Source organism: Diachasmimorpha longicaudata, chromosome 1 (genome assembly GCF_034640455.1).
Source record: "Diachasmimorpha longicaudata isolate KC_UGA_2023 chromosome 1, iyDiaLong2, whole genome shotgun sequence".
NCBI lineage: Eukaryota > Metazoa > Arthropoda > Insecta > Hymenoptera > Braconidae > Diachasmimorpha > Diachasmimorpha longicaudata.
The window spans coordinates 7,323,850-7,341,643 of NC_087225.1; the positions used below are offsets into that span (position 1 = coordinate 7,323,850).

Below are 17,794 nucleotides of genomic sequence, written 5' to 3' on the forward strand. Positions count from 1 at the left end.
CGAGAAGATTCATGTGACTACCGGGTAGACAATGGCTCCCGAGTGGTATAGGATCGCCGCGTAGGTTGACACTGCACGAGAAAAAGGTGAAACGAAGCACCCATTGGTTGGAAAAAAAAAAGGGGGATGGTAGAGGTGACATTAAATTTAATTTACAGCAATGGTATGGGATGTCACGGTTGCGGCCCAATGCGGTGCTGTATATCACGAGGGACGAGAAATAATTTTATCAAATGAAGCGTGAAGTTTATGGGTGATAGTGGAAAAATTATTGTGGCAAAATTGTTGTTTAAGCTCAGATGGTGGGGAAAATTCGATTTTCTCGGGCACACTAAACTATTTTGTTTATTCGGTGATAATTATCACGGGCTGTTTGAGCGGTAAAAATTATTGCGACTCTCGTAATTCTTGGGATTAGGAGGGGGAGGAGAGTTCCAGGGGTTTTGCGGGTTCGACTGGTTTTTCAAGGTGAGGTTTCAGAGGTGAGAAAAACTTGGGGGAACATCCTGTAAGTAGTTTACATGCCGCAAAGTTATAATTCTCGCAGAACTATTTTCTGAGGTTAATTTCTGAGAGAAATTGTTTCACTGGAAATGAATGAGTATTTATATTTATCGCTGTTCTAGGATATTTAGGGGTGTAATTAGTGACAGTTTATTAAGCTCAGAATTAGCAAATTTTTTAACCCATCCTTAGTGGACTAGAGTATTTTCAATGTTCTGATGATAGTTATTTTCTGGAATTTTCAAAAAAAAAATGACCGAGTTAAGACTCCAAGGGGAAATTAAAAAATTAATTGTCAATTTGTGGTAATAAGTGTTCATAGTGCGCTTCAAAAATTGTCCATTAACTCCTACTAGCCGACGAATATGGCCATTAGCGTGGGTTTGTGTTTTCGTCTGGTTTTAAAAGATTTCGAAAGAAAATAGGGAATTAAGAGAATCTCTTTTCACTTCCGCAAGCGACAGAAACAGCGAAAACGAATGGCAACGTCTGTGTCTAGAACAATAAAGTCGCCCACACGGGCTTCATTAAGGACTCAAGGTGGAGAAAAAAAGCACAGTAACAGTACGAGTACTGGACCGGATAAATTTTGATTGAGTTTATGGGGATTATTAATGTCTTCTCGTTGATTTAATGAACGTGCCGAGTCAATCATTAAATTTGTATCATAATCGAGAGGGATTATTCATATGAATTCCCTATACGAAAGTTTCATAATTACCTGCGATAATTACGGAATTCATCAATCGTTAAATTGATTGCATGCAAATTTAATTGATGAGGGAATATTTTCCTGGTAAAAAGTGCTTTTGGCATAAGTCCTGAGGGATAATTTTAAATTGCCAGAAAGTAAAAAAAAAAATTTATATTCATGTGAAAGCGAGTTTCGAGTGGAAAAAGACATTAAATTCGTAAAAATAAAATTAAACAATTCAACGTTTGCATGCCGGTCTCGATCGTCACAGCAGCTGAACGTCGATCCACCCACAGTTTAAAACAGATTTGCATTTAATTCGCTCCATCTCAATCCCTGACATCGTAAACGCAAATGTAAATTCCAACATCTTGCCGTGGAATACTATTTCCATTTCTTTCCAGTCGTTATTTTTACATTTTGTGGAAGAGAGGTGCTCCTGTTGAAGGAGCCCAGTTGTTTGCTGAATGGATGCAGACGAGGATCGTTGAATATTTGCATGGTGTCATTGACAATTTGAGATGGGGAGAATCGAAGATATCTATGCCGGCTGGTATCAATGAACATGGAAGTAGAGACACGCCCTCGCAAGTTTCTATTAATAGCCAAGGGGTATTAGCCATCGACCCACGTTTGGGTCGAGGGCTCCAGCCACTTCAATTTTTTCATGTTGAGATTTCATTCGAATCATTAGAGCACCAAAAATATACGACTCATCCATACTGGATGTTCAATTGAAATCTCTATATTGATTTCTGTTTGAAATTTTTCCTCAACGTTTTTCTAATTCTCAATTTTTCACAGATATTTTAGAAGAAAGAATGAGTTAAGGGTGACTGCATGTCTATGATTTTAACATAAAATTTCGTTAAACTTGTAAATTTTTATTAAGATATCTATAAATTCTGGTAAAACTACCACTGAATGAAAATTTCATACACGTGTTAGAAAATGAAATCTATATATCTGTTCTCATCAGTCTCCTTTCGTGCATTACATTCTAAAGTAATATGAATAATGCTGATTGTCTCTCTCTACCCACAACTCACCCCGAAAATCGAAATTCACTCCGCAGGATCTCATTACCCGTGTGGCATACCCAGAGTGAAAATATAGTCCGTTGAGGTTTTAAAAACCGGCATCCAGCTGTGCTCCGCGGCGAAAGGCTAATTGATTACTATTAACCCCTGCACTGTATCACAAAAATTTGTGATAAACACGCATTACAAAACTCTTTGTAAATTCCCGGTTAATGGGCACTGGTGAAAAAAGATGAGTTTAAGAATATCAAAATATTTTCATCATTAAAATCTTCAGTGCATTCCATCTCGATGTGGAATCTGTCGATTCGCATGCAGTTCGCTCGAAACTTCCCTTTGATTTTCTTAAATCAATAAAAGTGCACAAAATTTTGCAAATAAAATCGCTTATTATCTTCAACTCTCTCTTTATCCTAACTGTCAGAATCATGATGATTCATGAGAGCATTCAGTGAATTTCAATTGTAAAACAACTGAAGGGGGCGGGGGGGGGGCTGTGGGGCTTTTGATAAACATTAAAAAATATCCATAAATTAAAAACGTTATGATTGATTATTCAATTCAAATTGACCAACCCCAAGATTAAAAATATATCACCAAGATCGATCTTTACGACGTTTAATTGCAACCGCAGTAAGTCTGTGTGTCACAAACAAATTAAATATTACACCCTAGAAATGAAAAAAAAAATCTATCCCCAAGAAGAATGTAGAAGCTGGCGCCAGCGGTCCAATATATTCACTCTCCATGTCTAGATCAGGATTTATGTATTAATCGGCGTCGTAGATGTGGAGGCCCCCATTGGTACACTTGAGACAGGTATAAATATTTCGTTATACTCGCTTGGGGTATTATGTGCTCGATTGCGCCTGATCTACTCCTGCGGGAATATTCTAGCCCACTGGTGCACAATGTGCACTCAGGTATCAGTGAAAGGGACATGTAACAGACAACTGAGAGGAGGTGAAGAAAAAATTGAGATATTAAATGAACAAATGGTAATAAAATATCCATTTCCCAGTGAGAAATACTTTCAGTTCGAGGGACCTCTCCATTAAATTCCCAACAAAACAGAGAGGAAAATGATTTATCGTTGAAATCACGAGTAACAAAACAGACGCAATTAAATGCGACATAAACAGCCTGTATTTGTGGGTTTATTAGTGACAATCTCAACAAGTCGAGCACTCGCATTTTATGGGTAATGTAAAAGTTATGCTTGAGACGAGATTTCTGTGGCATTTAGGTGTGTGGGCTGATTCAACGGCCCACGTCGCTCCACGATTGTCTCTAAATAGTTGCGTTATTATTTTTGAACTTTTCAACGTGTTTTTTTTAAATTGATTATAAGTATTCCTCCGAGGCACAAGGTACAATTACGTAAATGGAGAAAATAGTGGGTGGAAGAGGATTTTTTCAAATCCATGATCAATCTCATTTTCCTAATTTGTTATTTGATTTATGGTGTGTAAAAATTGAAGGTGTTTTATCAAATTCCCACATAATATTATACGATGATATAGCTTGAATTATTAAGGCCCGTGAAATTATGTAAACATGATAGATTCTTTTGAACCATTATCTCAACCATATTTCTACTATTCATCCAACCACACCTGCCAGATGTATATCACTCAAAATTCTTCTCCTTTCTATCCCACTTAAGTTAAATGAAACCTACTGGAGTTAGTTGAACCGCTGTTTTTGATTTTTAAACTACATTTATAGAAGTTTATTACACGTATTGTTGTGAAATATCTCATGTAATTATATAATTGAGAAACATTGGTGAACGAGGATTTTTCTATCATTGAAAGTTGATTTTATTTATTGGTTTTTGGATCGCTTTGATTTTAAAAAATTCCATGATTCTTATCAATATTTTGACTTAATATTCTACGATGAAACGGTTTAAATTATCTTAGTTTATAAAATTATGTAAAAAGTGATGGCTTCTCTTCCAAAAATTACCCATCAAATCTCCATTATTCATCTCACTTCGAATGCCTCAATATGTCATTGAAATTTCTCTTCCCTAGTATTTAAATCAATTTGAGTTTACTGGAGTCAGTTAAATCGCGTCTGACGTTTGTAACACGTGTCACCCTATCAGTAGTACATAACGAAGGCTATCAGCCTCAAACGGAATGCAAATTGTGGCGCCCAACATTCACTTTCCCCGAGTTAAAAAGAAAAATTAATCAGTCGAACTCCAAACTTCCGGTTAAAATTGACGTTTAAATTTGTCATTTCACGGTTTGTCTGAATAGGATAATGACAAGGGGACAATTTAAGAAGATTTAAGATTGGTGGGAGGTCGTTACGTGGCTCAACAGGTTAATGCTCAACACGTGTACACGCACCAATGCAATTAGTCGTGAGGTACGCGTACAGTTAATTAATTAGTGGATGAAGATAAGGTGATGTATTAGGGAAATCAGATGTATTGGGTAATTTGCACATACGTATTTACACAATAAAAATAATACAATGAGAAGAAGTACTTCGCAACAAAATTCTTTTAAAGATTTATTAAAAATATTTCAAAGAGAAACATTTTTTAATGCGACAATAATATTGATGAAATTGTGATTAATGACAGTAGTTTTATGATACTACAATCATTTTTAATCGCAAATAACCGCAAAAAATTTCAAAAATAGTTACGAATTAATTCTGTCCAACTGAAAATGATAGAAACTTGATAAATTTAACGCAACATTAACTGTTCCTATCAGTGCAAATGTACCCAATGAATATGCTAATCCAAAATTATTGACAAGTGAATGAAAACGATTGGAGCAGAAAAGGCGAGAACAAATGGCCAGTACCCGAGGCCAAGTGATCAATTAATCCTCGAGGATCTGAAGTAGGTGTCATGCCCTTCAAAGTCCAAAGAAGTCCCTGGGGAGTGTGCCAACAAAAATCACAGAGGCGAATAAAAACAGTTAAGCTGATCGAGAAATAATGCTAGAGACGTGGGGGTGGACAGACTGTTCGTGGGAAGTACCAAGCACCAAACGAAGGATCCGAGATAATGACAGCGTCGATCTCCATCGATTCTTGACGCTAATAAGTCGTGGAAAAAAAATTGTGAATGAGCAAAAATCATGGAAACGCCCAACGAATATCCAATCACCCAGGAACACCTCTGTCATTCCTTGTCCATCAGATTTAGCTCGCGAAAAGTTTCATGGTCTCGCAAATTAATTGATAAGCGGGAACACCAGAGAAGTTTTAGGATTTCTTATCACTCGTCGTGCTCTCTACATTTTTTTTTTTCTTATATGAGTCTCAGTGGTATTTCAACTAATCTAAGCCTCGCATTTCCACCGGTTTCGACGTGTGCGGCCCACGCGATCACGTTCCTCTGGGGTATTGTGTGTCGAAATCCGCTAAATGTATGAGCAGCGCAGGTATTGACGCCGGCGATAGCGTGGGCCAAACGAAAACTATTTCTCAAATGTCTCCGTGACATTCCATAAACATGAAAGATGATGAGGTAGGATAAATCCACTTGTCAAATTAACGTCATCCAAAATTCGCGGTTTTGAAGTTTATTTATGGTTTGGATGTTTTTTTTTTCGGGGCGTGCGGTTGAATAGAACCGTTAGCATTGACGCAGTGAGGATGGGAGGTATGACGATGTGGGGATATCGTTACTTGGGCTACTTATCGGGTAGTGGCCATATTGAAACAGATTGCTTCCTGCTCACTGCGCAAATAATCTTCCTTGAACGGTTGTGAGGAGATGTGTTGTTGGGGTCTTGTTGGCAATGGCCAGGCTGACCCCCATTGGGTCGTCGAGTGTTGTTAGGAGATGCAGACAGAGAGGAAGACATTGCTCAATGATGAATGCTGATCTTAATTCAGGGGGAAAACTCATTTTGTACTCATGTCTTCGCTTTTGTTGTAATTTCTTCGAGGGTGATCATTTTTGCCTGAAATTTCCGGCATTAGAAATTCCATTTCCAATGGATGAGTTTCACTTTGACTGCGATTTAATGTCGTGTTATTATTATTGGAATCTACATGTGGGGTTCAGGGCAAATCCGGAGCCCACTAAATTACACATCCAATTTTTTTAAACATATGTATATAGTGAGAATTGAAAGAACAAGTTTGCATTTTTTTATGTTGACTCCTGTCAGAGTAATAAATTGTTGGAAATGGGAAATTGAAACTTTAAATGTTAAAATAAGGTGGAAAAATGTTTGGACAATGTCTTGAGAAATAACGGGGCATAACGAGTGGTGTTGTCCCCCCCTTCCTTATTTCTTTCATTCTCATGAACAAGGGAATGTTAAATGGGAAATATGGAGAAATATCTTTCATCCTATTGATAGATACTCAAGCGATAAATTCTGAAAGCTGAAATTACCATGTATTTAGCCCCAGAGGCTAATGTACACGTCCATCTCCGCAGCGATAACAAATCAGGGTAAAATCCCCGAGACCCCCCTAGCCATCAAGGCCCCCATACAACATGCAGAAGGCTTATTAATTGGCATTCTACGGTACCTGATCGCACTTATACTCCACTTTATAATAATTACCTTGGTTAAGAGCTATCTCATGATACCCAGAGTTGTGTTTCGAACGGACAAGTGAGAGAGGTAGCGCCCACGTAGGCGCCATTTATGCTTGGCTCGTCGGGTTTTCGCGTCTCGGCGATTTGCCTCCGTGTGCGTTTGTCGCCCCGAGGATACCTTGAGACACGTGTGTTACCAATGAGGGAATGACTGGAAAAAAATTACCCGGAAAAAAAATCTTATCGACGTCGGGAGAATTGAGAGGGAAAAATTGTCTCGAATGTATCAGAAGTGGCAGATTTGGCATGACACTCCGGGGCGATTAGACTCTGTGAGCGATTGGAGGTGCGCTGGGTGGGACTCTTACCTGTTACCACGTCGTGAGTAACTTATCTCGTTGCTCGATCATACGGGGATTTTTTTTACGCATGGGTTTAAAATTAGTCGTGAAATTTCGACTAAATTGTCGTGGTATTTTTAACAATAAAGTTATATGAAAATTATGAATAGTTCAGGGTTCATCAGCCAGTTATTTCCTTTAATGTTCAAGAAATTTTCAGAATGAATTTGAAAATTGAAGCTTTCATTGAAATATTAATGGTCATATGACACGCATAATTTGATTAATTTGAATTTTCGCGAAACAGAAGAAGTTTCGTAAAAGACTTCCTGTTAAATGAAATTTAAACTCATGACATTGTGGAAGGTAAATAAAATTGTGGCTAAAATTTCACGAAATTGCTGAAAATGTATTGTAATCAGAGTCAGAGAAAGTTGAAGTGTTTTTATTTTCTGCGTCACGTCCTACAAGAATGCTTCGACATGGAATTTCTAAATTTCCCTGACTCAATTTATATTATCTTTCTAGTAACAAAATCGAATAGTGAAAAATAAAAATTCGAGTGAAATAAAATTCTAGGGATTTATAATACAACTTCTTCCATCGAATTTCTATAATCCAAAATGCGAGCGAGGATAGCAATCCCATAAAATATATTGAGTTCACGTATTCTTTATTTTGAAAAATTGACTACTTCATAAAAATGCGAAATAAAAACCGAAAATTAATTCTATTAATCTTTCTCCCTACCCAAGAAACCACCAGCATGTACCCCGATAACGGCTTATCCACCGTTCAACTCCAACTGGATCCATATTTTTCAATGGTGTCTCATGACCAGCACCAACGCCTGGTTTATTTATAAAACGATCGATAATTTATTTATCGAAACGTGCACGCACCATGCCCCAGCCTACTCTTATTGAGATACGGGAGCATACTCCGAGTTTTGCGAATAATTTTAGTATCGATGGTGGAGCTAGATCGCCTACGAGGACGTGAGCTGAGTATGTTTCAATGATAAAAGCACGAAATGGAGTGCTCAAGTGGGTTGCTTGGGGAATGTTGTCTGGAGTCACTTGACTTTGTCGTATCGTCGAAAACACCACTACCCACTTGAACAACACGACCTGTTGGGGACATTTGTCGAGGTCACGTCGACATTTCTCAGGAGAAATTTTCTAGTTTAAAATAAATCATTTTTTATATCATTTAAATCCGAAATATTCAATAGTGAACCACATTAACGCAATGCTATCCCTTTTCTTCAGGGATATCTTCCATCCTCTCATCAATTAACAGAATTTTACTAAAGTTACCTCATGAATTTCTTCTCCTTCAAAATGAATCACGTTCAAGTTTATTTCAGTCCACTTCATTTTTTAAAAAAGAAATTTCATATTTAAAATTCAACGAATTGAAAATTGAGTTCCATATGTTCAACACAAAATACTTTAAATGAAATTAAATTTCTTAATTTTTCTTCTTGGCTTTTGTATTTCAGAGATAATTTATATCGTCTGACATTGAACCTGTTGACTCCTCTGGAGCACGCGACATGGCCAGCACCCCCCGAAAAAGCCTCCATATGCCAGGACAAAGGTCAGACCGCCCAGGACTGCCACAACTACATAAAAGTCCTTCTCAGCAATGGAAAGAGCCTCTTCACCTGTGGTACCAATGCCTTCAGCCCGCAGTGCACCTGGCGTGAGGTAATTTCATTCGAGACAATTAATCCTCCTCTTTCTCCCCCAACCCTCATATTATCCCTAGTAAAATCCTCTTAAAACTCAACGCTAATTCCGGAATCGTCCGGATTTGCTTAATCGGACTCCAACCATTCAATAATTATAATTTCCCGTTTGTTTTGGCAGATCGAAAACATTAAGAATGTGACGAGCTCCGATACCGGGATTGCCATATGCCCGTATTCACCCCACGCCAATGTGACAGCTCTACTTGCTAGGGGTAATGCTGGACTCTTCGCTGGGGCTCCTACCGATTTTTCTGGAGCTGATGCCGCTATTTATAGGACACTGGCATCACCCATTTTAAGAACACCTCAATATGAGTCGAGGTAATTGACAGCTTGAGATAACAACTTTATTTTTTCTACGGTATAAATTATTATGCCACAATTAATGAATTGATTTATTGACTCTTTTCGTTATGAAGCAGTTACGTTTCAAAAGCTTGTCATATGAGTGAATGGAAAAGCAAATAAAAAAATGTGTTCAGGTTTGAATGAAAAAATTGAGAGAAGTGCAATGAAATGATGAAGATATATTGAATTTCATTCGATAAAATCATATTTCTGTAATAATAGTTATAAAAATTTTAACGCTTTCAAGGTGGCTGAATGACCCTCAGTTTGTCGGCAGTTTTGAAACAGACGATCACGTTTATTTTCTCTTTCGTGAGGTAGCTGTGGAGTACATAAATTGCGGCAAGGTAATAACAATAAAACTCTTGTTATGTCTCAATTATCGAATGATTAAAGGACAATTGCTATGGAAAAAAGAATATTTCCCCGAAGAAATGCAGATGAAATCATGCCTGCGGTCACTTTTTTTCTCTCTCTCTTTCATCATTTATTTTTCTCCGCCTCGATTGTCGAGGGCCGACATCAATTATGTAATTATGCGGTACAATTAAGCACAAGAAAGAGGGAGCGTTGGAATAATAATTGTGGCTTACACAGATGTGCAACGACGTTTTTCCAAGGAGAATGTAATCTTCAGTGATTTATCTGTTAATTTACTCAGTGAATGAAGAACTGAACGAAAATTTTCATTCAATTTTCTTTTCCCTCAGAAAATTTACTCTCGAATCGCACGAGTCTGTAAAAAAGATCCAGGTTGGCAGACCGTCATGAGAGACACATGGACAACCTTCAGCAAGGCACGTTTAAACTGTTCACTTCCTGGTGAATTCCCGTTCTACTACGATGAGATACAAGGAGCAGCTTATAACGCCGAGGAGGGGATCGTGTACGCCACCTTCACAACACCCAGGTATGATTCTCCCTCCCATAAAAAAGATAATTCTATTCAGAGTTAATCATTCAGCGAATTTTCATCATGAATTCAATTTCTCTTTCTCCGATCTTGCACTCAAATACGTGGGATTAATGATCACGGTAAAAATCATGAGTGAAATATTTCATGTTCAGTGTGCATCCAATGGTATTTTTTATTTTTACTGCACTATTTATGTCCATCTATTTCGTTTTTACATAAACCCCTTGAGAATGTGAACATAAAACCTTGCTGGAATATTCCAAACATATAGATAACCACAAAAAAATGTTTTTCGAATGACAGCAATGCCATCGCAGGCTCGGCCATTTGTGCATTCAACATGACAGCAATAGCATCGTCATTTAATGGCCCATTCAAGCATCAAGAGCACTCCGGTGCTGCATGGGAAAAAAAACGAGTGACAAATCATTACCGCCAACACTGCGGCTCTGTAGTCAATGTCCCGTCCCATCAAATAATGGATAATCAACGATATCAGTTGATGGATGATGCTGTCCAGGGTGTGACAGTGCCACCGCTTTACACAACGACAATGGAGAGATTTACGCGCATCGCTGTTGATGTTGTACCAACGAAACTTCATAGAAGTGTGACAATGCTGTATGTTGCCACTACCGAGGGCCTCATCAAGAAGATTTCTATTCTACCAAGAACCCATGATGCTTGTATCGTGGAGGTATGGGGACCACTGCCTTCTCCAGCCATTACCCTGCAATTTCTGAAGGACTCGCAGAGTCTGTATGTTGGAATGGAAACTGGTCTGCTGAGGTAAGAGCACAATCTCTCTTCATGTTTTTCAAATTCATAAACATTTTGCAATGATCATTGATTTTTTCTTAAATTCTAACTTTTTAATCACCCGATTCTTCTAATAATTGAAATCCCCTTTACTCGAAAATTAGTCTCTGTCTGTCTGAACTTTTAATATTTTTTATGCTCCTCGAAAATGCTTCTCCGTATAAGGCTGTCACCAACAGTATGATGAAGCTAAAATAATTTAGCGGAGCGTCATGCTATGACAATTTAATCAACGTTGTAATTATTACTTGACTATGCTCGAGCTGTATTAAATTCATTAATATCACAGAGACAACAGCAATCAACGTTGGAAAATTTTCAATGGCCTCCTTGATCGCAAAATCCTAGAAAATTAAAACCTTAAAAAAATCACCAATTTCGAATGACAGAAAATTGAATATTTCCCCGGTCAATAATTCCAGAATCCCCGCATCTCAATGCCATCGACACAAGCATCGTTCAACCTGTCTAAACGCTCAAGAGCCTTACTGCGGTTGGAACGAGCACCTGATGAAGTGTGATGTAGCCCCAATGGAAAATCACCTTGTGAACCATTGGCAGCAAGAAGTGACTCGGTGTCCAGTGCTTACCGACCCAGTGGATGGTGGCTGGAGTGCCTGGGGCACCTGGACCCCCTGCCTCCACAATCCCTCTGCCTCTCCTCATACCCGCTCTCACCTGCGTCTCAACCTCGACCCCTCAGACCCTCCTTCGGACACCTGTCAGTGTCAGACTCGCGAATGCAATAATCCCCCACCTCAGAACGGCGGTGCCATCTGCACAGGTCCAAAAATCAAAGTCTCCAATTGCACAGTTCACGGAGGCTGGACTGCCTGGTCAGCCTGGTCCGCCTGCTCCCAGACCTGTGGCTTAGCCATCAAAACGAGAACAAGAACGTGTACCAATCCTGCGCCAGCATTCGGCGGTCGAGTCTGCGTAGGTCACGATCACGATGAGATCGTCTGTATTGAAATGCCACCGTGTCCGACCCCAGCGAAGACCCATCCACCCCAGCACGGTCAGTGGTCTTCCTGGGGAGCCTGGGACACCTGCTCTAAGCCCTGCAATGGTGGCACGCGGATGCGAAGTCGAACCTGCGACAAACCGAGCCCTAGGGAAGGAGGATCCGAGTGTCCTGGCTGCAGTTTTCAGATCGAAGACTGCAACACTCACGTTTGTGCAGAAACCAAAAGATACTCCAGCTGGACTCCATGGTTGCCGAGCAATATTACTGGCCTCCAGAATGGGGGATATGTGGAAAAACGATTCAGGTATGATTTTATTTAGATTTTTCATGCCAGTTTTAATTTTTTTAACCGATTAAGTACGAGGCGATTGTGATTGCTGGTACTCTTCATCTTCTCATGGATAAAAATGAAAGATATTGTTCGCCTTACCAACTGCATCCGCCGGATTGCATTATTTTGTATATAAGAAGAATTAACAATTACATCGAAGATGTTTTCTCTTTGCCGATGTTTTCAGTGGTGAATTCGCTCTTCATCAAAGGCAGTTAAAAATAATGAAAAATCTTTCTTATACATTTAGATTCAGCTGTAAAGCTCAAACGGACGACCCCAGCAGTGTCAGATCGCAATTGGCCAAGGAGGAGGAGAGGTTCTGCCGAGATGACGGCTCTTGCTCTCGAGTGAATATCAATGTTCACAATGTTGCGGAGGTCGAGGGTACGTGGTCGGACTGGTCTCCATGGTATCCCTGCACAAAGAATTGTGGTGGTGGGAAACAGCACAGGGTCAGGCAGTGCGAGACGCCACCTTGCGAGGGCTCCGGTATGCAGAGTAGAGCATGCAATGTTCACGCTTGCAGAGAGGATACAGAGGGTGAATGGTCCTGCTGGACTGATTGGTCTGAGTGTTCTGTGTCCTGTGGAATTGGGGTGAGAAGCAGATCCAGGGAGTGTTTGAGAGGGACTTGCGAGGGACCCAGTTTCTCCAGGGAGAGCTGTGAGATGCCTAGTTGCGAATCGTTGAGGGGATGGGACGCCTGGAGCAAGTGGAGTAACTGTGACAGTGGAGGACAGCAGAGTAGGAGGAGGGTTTGTGTGGACTCTCGTAGTGGTGGGTGTGCGGGGACCAGCAGGGAGTCCAGAGACTGTTATGAGGATTGGGGATCTGGGGAAATTACGTCTAATGCACTGCCCAGGAGTGTTATGCCTGCGGGAGTGCCTGTCGGTGCTGTTATTGGCGGTTGTATTGGTGGTTTTCTGGTGGGAGTGGGGCTCGCTGTTGGGGCTGGATTCGTTTACATGAAGAAAAGGAAAGTCAGGGTACCCGGTAGCCCTCACTACATAAGCAAACAAAATCCCTATGTTGCTGTGCCGCTCAAAGAGGTGATTTTTTAAGATTTTTAGTTTTTTTGCGCTGATCTTGTCTTTGAGCGAACGGAAACCTTTCTGCGGTGCATTTTTTTTTTGGAAATAAATTCATTTTCAATCGAATTGTAAAAACACATTTAGAAATTTATTAAGAAATTTTTGCGACGCTTATTTTATTCATCTGAACTTCTCTTCAGTATTAAAAAATCAATGTTATATCAGTGCTGCTTCCAGGTGAACGCGAAGAGAGCCCCGAGTTTCTCAGGATCTAGAGATATAAATGGAACCCTGAGGACCAAACCCAACCCCAATGTCAATGGCCTCGGAAGCCCGAAATTGTACCCAAAAGCCCTGGATTACGACTCAGCGACCCTCAAACGCAATAGCCATGGACAACAGCACATTCGTGCGGATTTGGATCAAGAAAAGTATTACTGAACTAAGAATTTTTTCAATCATCAAACGACTGATACTTAACTAGGATAAACGAGAGGGTCAAGCGACATTGACCAGTGTAAAATGAAATTCAATCGTAGCTACAATTAATTTTACGAGAGACTGAGAATTGTCGATGAATTGTTGATGCTAACGAGTGATCCCGTGGCCTTGTTATTTTATTTTTTATTATGGTAGATATTTGTTTGTACCGATGATGTAAGTTGCTCAATGGTAGAACTCTTAACTTCGCAATTTAATGGTCTCAACGAAGAGAAATTATATTTTATATAATTAAAATTCACGAATTCTCCCGTTGACAGAAAACGCGACATAAGAAAATTGGATGTAAAGTGCGTGAACAAGTCTTCGTAAAAATGGAAAAAGAACGTTGATTAATGTTTATCCAAGAAAAAAAAATTGTCTGTAACATTGCGAAGGCGCGACAGAGTTCAAAGACAGTTGTCTTTATTCTTTATCATGAATTTGAGAGTTTATTTTTTATTTTAAATATAAATGAGTGAGAATCGACTAATCATGCAGCTTGGTTGGGCATTTTGAGTGTCACTTGTATAAAGCTTTAGGCACTTATAAATATCCAATTAACATTTTATGTTTTTGAGAGCATTCACTTCGCTGAAAAGCTCATGATGACAATGCCAACCCCCAAAAACTGTAAATAATACCATCAAATTCTAGAAAATAACGAGATAAATGTATTTTTTTGAGATTATTTTAATTAACATTAATCGAAATGTGACGTAGTGCCATGATGCATATGTACATAGAAATACGTAAAAAACAAATTTATGTATGATTAAGGGATAGCTTTTCAGCATAACTACATCAGAAAATTGTATTGAATGTTGCATGCATTCTGTTTATCCCAGTGTGACTCACATTGAGTCAAAATACTTTATACAAAGTAATTTTTACAATTTCAGAACAATCAATTGAATTTACCGAATGCATTTTACTTTGCCTATTCACATAATTATTTTGCATATAAAACAATCCGCTCCAACAATTTTTTAATCAATTTTCAATCTAAATATTGTTATCGCGTTTCATACTATTAGTTTCTGTTTTAAATACGTTTTTTATTTACCAGTGAAATTACTTACTGAGAATATTAATCCATGTACAAAGTTAGAGTGACCTGAGGAGATAATAAACTGCATTTACAATAGTTTTCTTCGTTCTTCTTGAACCCTTTTACCATCATTCGAACGTTATTTCATTCGAGTGAAATTCCAATACAAATCGGATAGAATTTCTCGACGAATGCAAAAGCCCAATTACAGTTTTCCAATGGCCCATCCTCACAGTTTTTCCCCAGTTTTTTCGATCTTCTCAATGACAAAGTCCATGGATTGATGGGTGGGAGGTGGTTGGCAGCTGACGACCATTCGAAAGAAGTTTCCAAGCTTCTTCTGCCCCATTGGAGTGTACCCAATCATAAGTGTTCCCTCTAGTACCAGCATCTCCTTGATTTCCCTCGTGATATTGTACAATTTCTGCCACCAGTCTGGGCTCTCCTCCTGGTTCCTCATACTGGGTGGTACATACCAGAAGCAAATAGTATTTCCCTCGAATTTTGGAAAGACCAGACGAAAGCCCTTTCGGTTTTGAATTTTCTGGTAGAAATAATCGGCTGTCGCCATGGCGGTGTCTACCGAGGCACCGAGTCCTTTCGTACCTCTGGCTCTCCACATTACCCACAGCTTCACTGCATCCACCTAGAATGTATTTCTTTCGTGAATTTCGAGAGACCTCTCAGCGAAAAAACTTGACAATGGACAGTAGAGAGGAGATGAGAAGTGAACGATCGCTTTGAATAAATTTTATTTCGTCATGAATTTACCTTTCTTCCACACTGCACACTCTTATCCCCGGTATCCCAGGAAACATCATAGAACTTATCCTGTTGAAAGAGATAAGTAGCCCCTGCACAATTGGCCTCGTGAAGCAGATTCCTCGCATTTCCTAAAAATATCGAGCATTGGAAAGGTGTACCCAGCATCTTATGTGGATTCCAAGATATTGAATTCGATCTGAAATACCATATTGAATGTAATCTCTCCTCACTGGAATTTTCCATATCAAATAGACGACAATGCAATGTACATACTTTTCGATTCCTTTCAGTCGACTTCTATATTTGTCAGAGAGCAGCAATGATCCCCCGAGACATGCCTGAAAGCGTTACAAATATGACAATCCTTTCCATTCAAGTCTTTCATGCATGCATCAATTCATTCATTCATTCGTCTACTCCTCCGTTCGCTTCGGCTCGATAAATTATGAAATATAAATTTGAAATAACGAACATCTACGTGCAGCCACAGTTCTTCTTCCTGACAAATCCCAGCTATCTCTTCAAGCGGATCTATGGATCCAAGTACAGTAGTCCCTGCAGTGGCATTAACAAAAAAGGGAATAAATCCTTTGCTCCGCGCCTCCGTGATAGCTCTCCTGAGATCCTGAGGATCCATTCGCCCCAAGGTATCAGTTTTCACCTAATAATTCCAGAATTTAAGTAAAAAATTATGTGGACCCCGAGATCTGATCTCTATTTTTCTTCTCAAATTTTTAAAATTTAAATTAAATTCATTTTTTCAATATTTTTTAGGGAGCCTTTCCTTCCGCATTTTATCCACAGATTATATCAAAAGTTTCTTTAAAACAAGAAAAGCCGGACAACTTTAAGGGAGGAATACAGACACGTCTACCAAGATCTATCTGGATTTCCCTGGATTTGTTGGGGGAAGGATTAGGGGAATGACGGAGGTGGGTTAAAATACGAAAACTCACATTGTAAACACTCTCAGTACCAAATCCAAGCCAATGAGCTCCTTTGTGGACGGAGTAGTGGCCCAATTCACTGGAGAACAAGGCGAGAGGTGGTAATCCACTCAGACCCTTTGTCTTTACTTGTGGCATTCTCTTGTAACGCGCTAGGATCATTCCGTACATGTTGGAAATACTTCCACCCGGACAGAGAATTCCGTCGGCGTTGGGGAAGGTTGAGTAGTTTACCAGAGATAGAGCTTTGTCAAGAACTTCACGCTCGAGTAGCATGAATACAGGAGCAACTTCGTAAGTATATCTGGAAGTAAATAAATTTATAAAGGGATGAAATGATAATTTAGTCCGCATTGTACGCGCATTGCATCGTGAAGTACTTCTGGTACTTTAATCCATGGACTGATATAAAGTTATTTACTGGCTTGTATTGAGACTCTCTGATATCCACGATCCAGCGAGTCCATATCCATCGACACCCGCATACAGTTGATTATGGAAATGCGGATTCGCCGTCTTCACCGAGTACTTGACAATATCCCTCATCGCTTTCTTAATTTCCTCCGGTGTGGCGGCATCGTCCCTCAGGGTGACGTCGATTTTATCCTGCAAATATCAGAACAAGCAATTTTGTTATTTTAAGAAATGAGAAGCGTCTCTCATTCATGGAATGTTCAGCCGACCCAGATAAGAAAGTTGACGTTGCCTTTCTCGTCCGGTGGATTCGAGAAATAATGCAACTGGAGCAGCCAATGATGGATGATTCCAAATGACGAAAAAATGCGCATTAAGAAGGGGTCTTTATCAGACATCAGTACTTGTTACGTTTCTTATTGCGATAACGCCAACTCGAGTCGACTATTAAGCTGCGTAAACTCGTATGAATTTCCGTAATAAAAATTCATGAACAGAAGCAGAACACAAACAAAAATTAAAAACAATTAAATTGAATGATCTACGGCTATCGATACAGTTGATTAACTTTAATTCGTATATTTATCGAGTAACAATTTTCATTGGCAAAAGGCAGAAAGGCTTAAAAAAAATTTTGAATGGAAAGACTCTGTTTTGGAAAATCACCTGCAGCTCCTTCGGATGTACAAATTCAACCACTGGATAATTCCCGGAGGTGTCAAACACATGTTCTTGTTTAAATATTTCCACAACTTCTTGGAGAATACTTAGAGTCTGATCGGCACTTGCTGCGGCCATGGCGAAGCGCGTACTGTCCCTCGCGGCGTTCGAAGAGCGTGGAGAGTGCCCAGAGGTC

The 17,794-nt window shown here is 39.5% G+C and overlaps 2 protein-coding genes across 4 annotated transcripts in view; one reads left to right on the plus strand and one right to left on the minus strand.

Moving 5' to 3' along the window:
• Sema5c (Semaphorin 5c) overlaps positions 1–14,908 on the plus strand; it is a 65,796-nt gene extending 50,888 nt beyond the window's left edge. For 2 of the 3 annotated variants that reach the window (XM_064125240.1, XM_064125248.1), the window contains exons 4-11: positions 8,615–8,822; positions 8,985–9,187; positions 9,462–9,561; positions 9,925–10,124; positions 10,434–10,919; positions 11,372–12,220; positions 12,498–13,299; positions 13,507–14,908. In XM_064125240.1, the coding sequence (XP_063981310.1) occupies positions 8,615–8,822; positions 8,985–9,187; positions 9,462–9,561; positions 9,925–10,124; positions 10,434–10,919; positions 11,372–12,220; positions 12,498–13,299; positions 13,507–13,722 (3,064 nt within the window). In that variant the 3' untranslated portion in view covers positions 13,723–14,908. The remainder of the gene's footprint in view (positions 1–8,614; positions 8,823–8,984; positions 9,188–9,461; positions 9,562–9,924; positions 10,125–10,433; positions 10,920–11,371; positions 12,221–12,497; positions 13,300–13,506) is intronic. The other variant, XM_064125258.1, reaches the window with a different exon arrangement.
• LOC135164698 (cysteine sulfinic acid decarboxylase) lies at positions 13,891–17,764 on the minus strand. Its single transcript, XM_064125304.1, has 7 exons — positions 17,605–17,764; positions 16,946–17,130; positions 16,534–16,828; positions 16,050–16,238; positions 15,851–15,915; positions 15,584–15,773; positions 13,891–15,458 (listed from the first exon to the last, which is right to left on the minus strand). Exons 1-7 carry the CDS (start codon positions 17,734–17,736, stop codon positions 15,042–15,044), a joined length of 1,473 nt encoding a protein of 490 aa, XP_063981374.1. The 5' UTR covers positions 17,737–17,764; the 3' UTR covers positions 13,891–15,041.
• Positions 17,765–17,794: the final 30 nt, after the last annotated feature.

Bases quoted from the DNA above. Each gene is read 5' to 3' on its own strand.
- LOC135164698 (XM_064125304.1), bottom strand. From the start codon at position 17,736: ATGGCCGCAGCAAGTGCCGATCAGACTCTAAGTATTCTCCAAGAAGTT. The intron at 17,131-17,604 runs GTGATTTTCCAA...TGATATTTGCAG, and splicing joins TACATCCGAAGGAGCTGCAG to GATAAAATCGACGTCACCCT. The intron at 15,774-15,850 runs GTATGTACATTG...ATGGTATTTCAG, and splicing joins CGACTGAAAGGAATCGAAAA to ATCGAATTCAATATCTTGGA.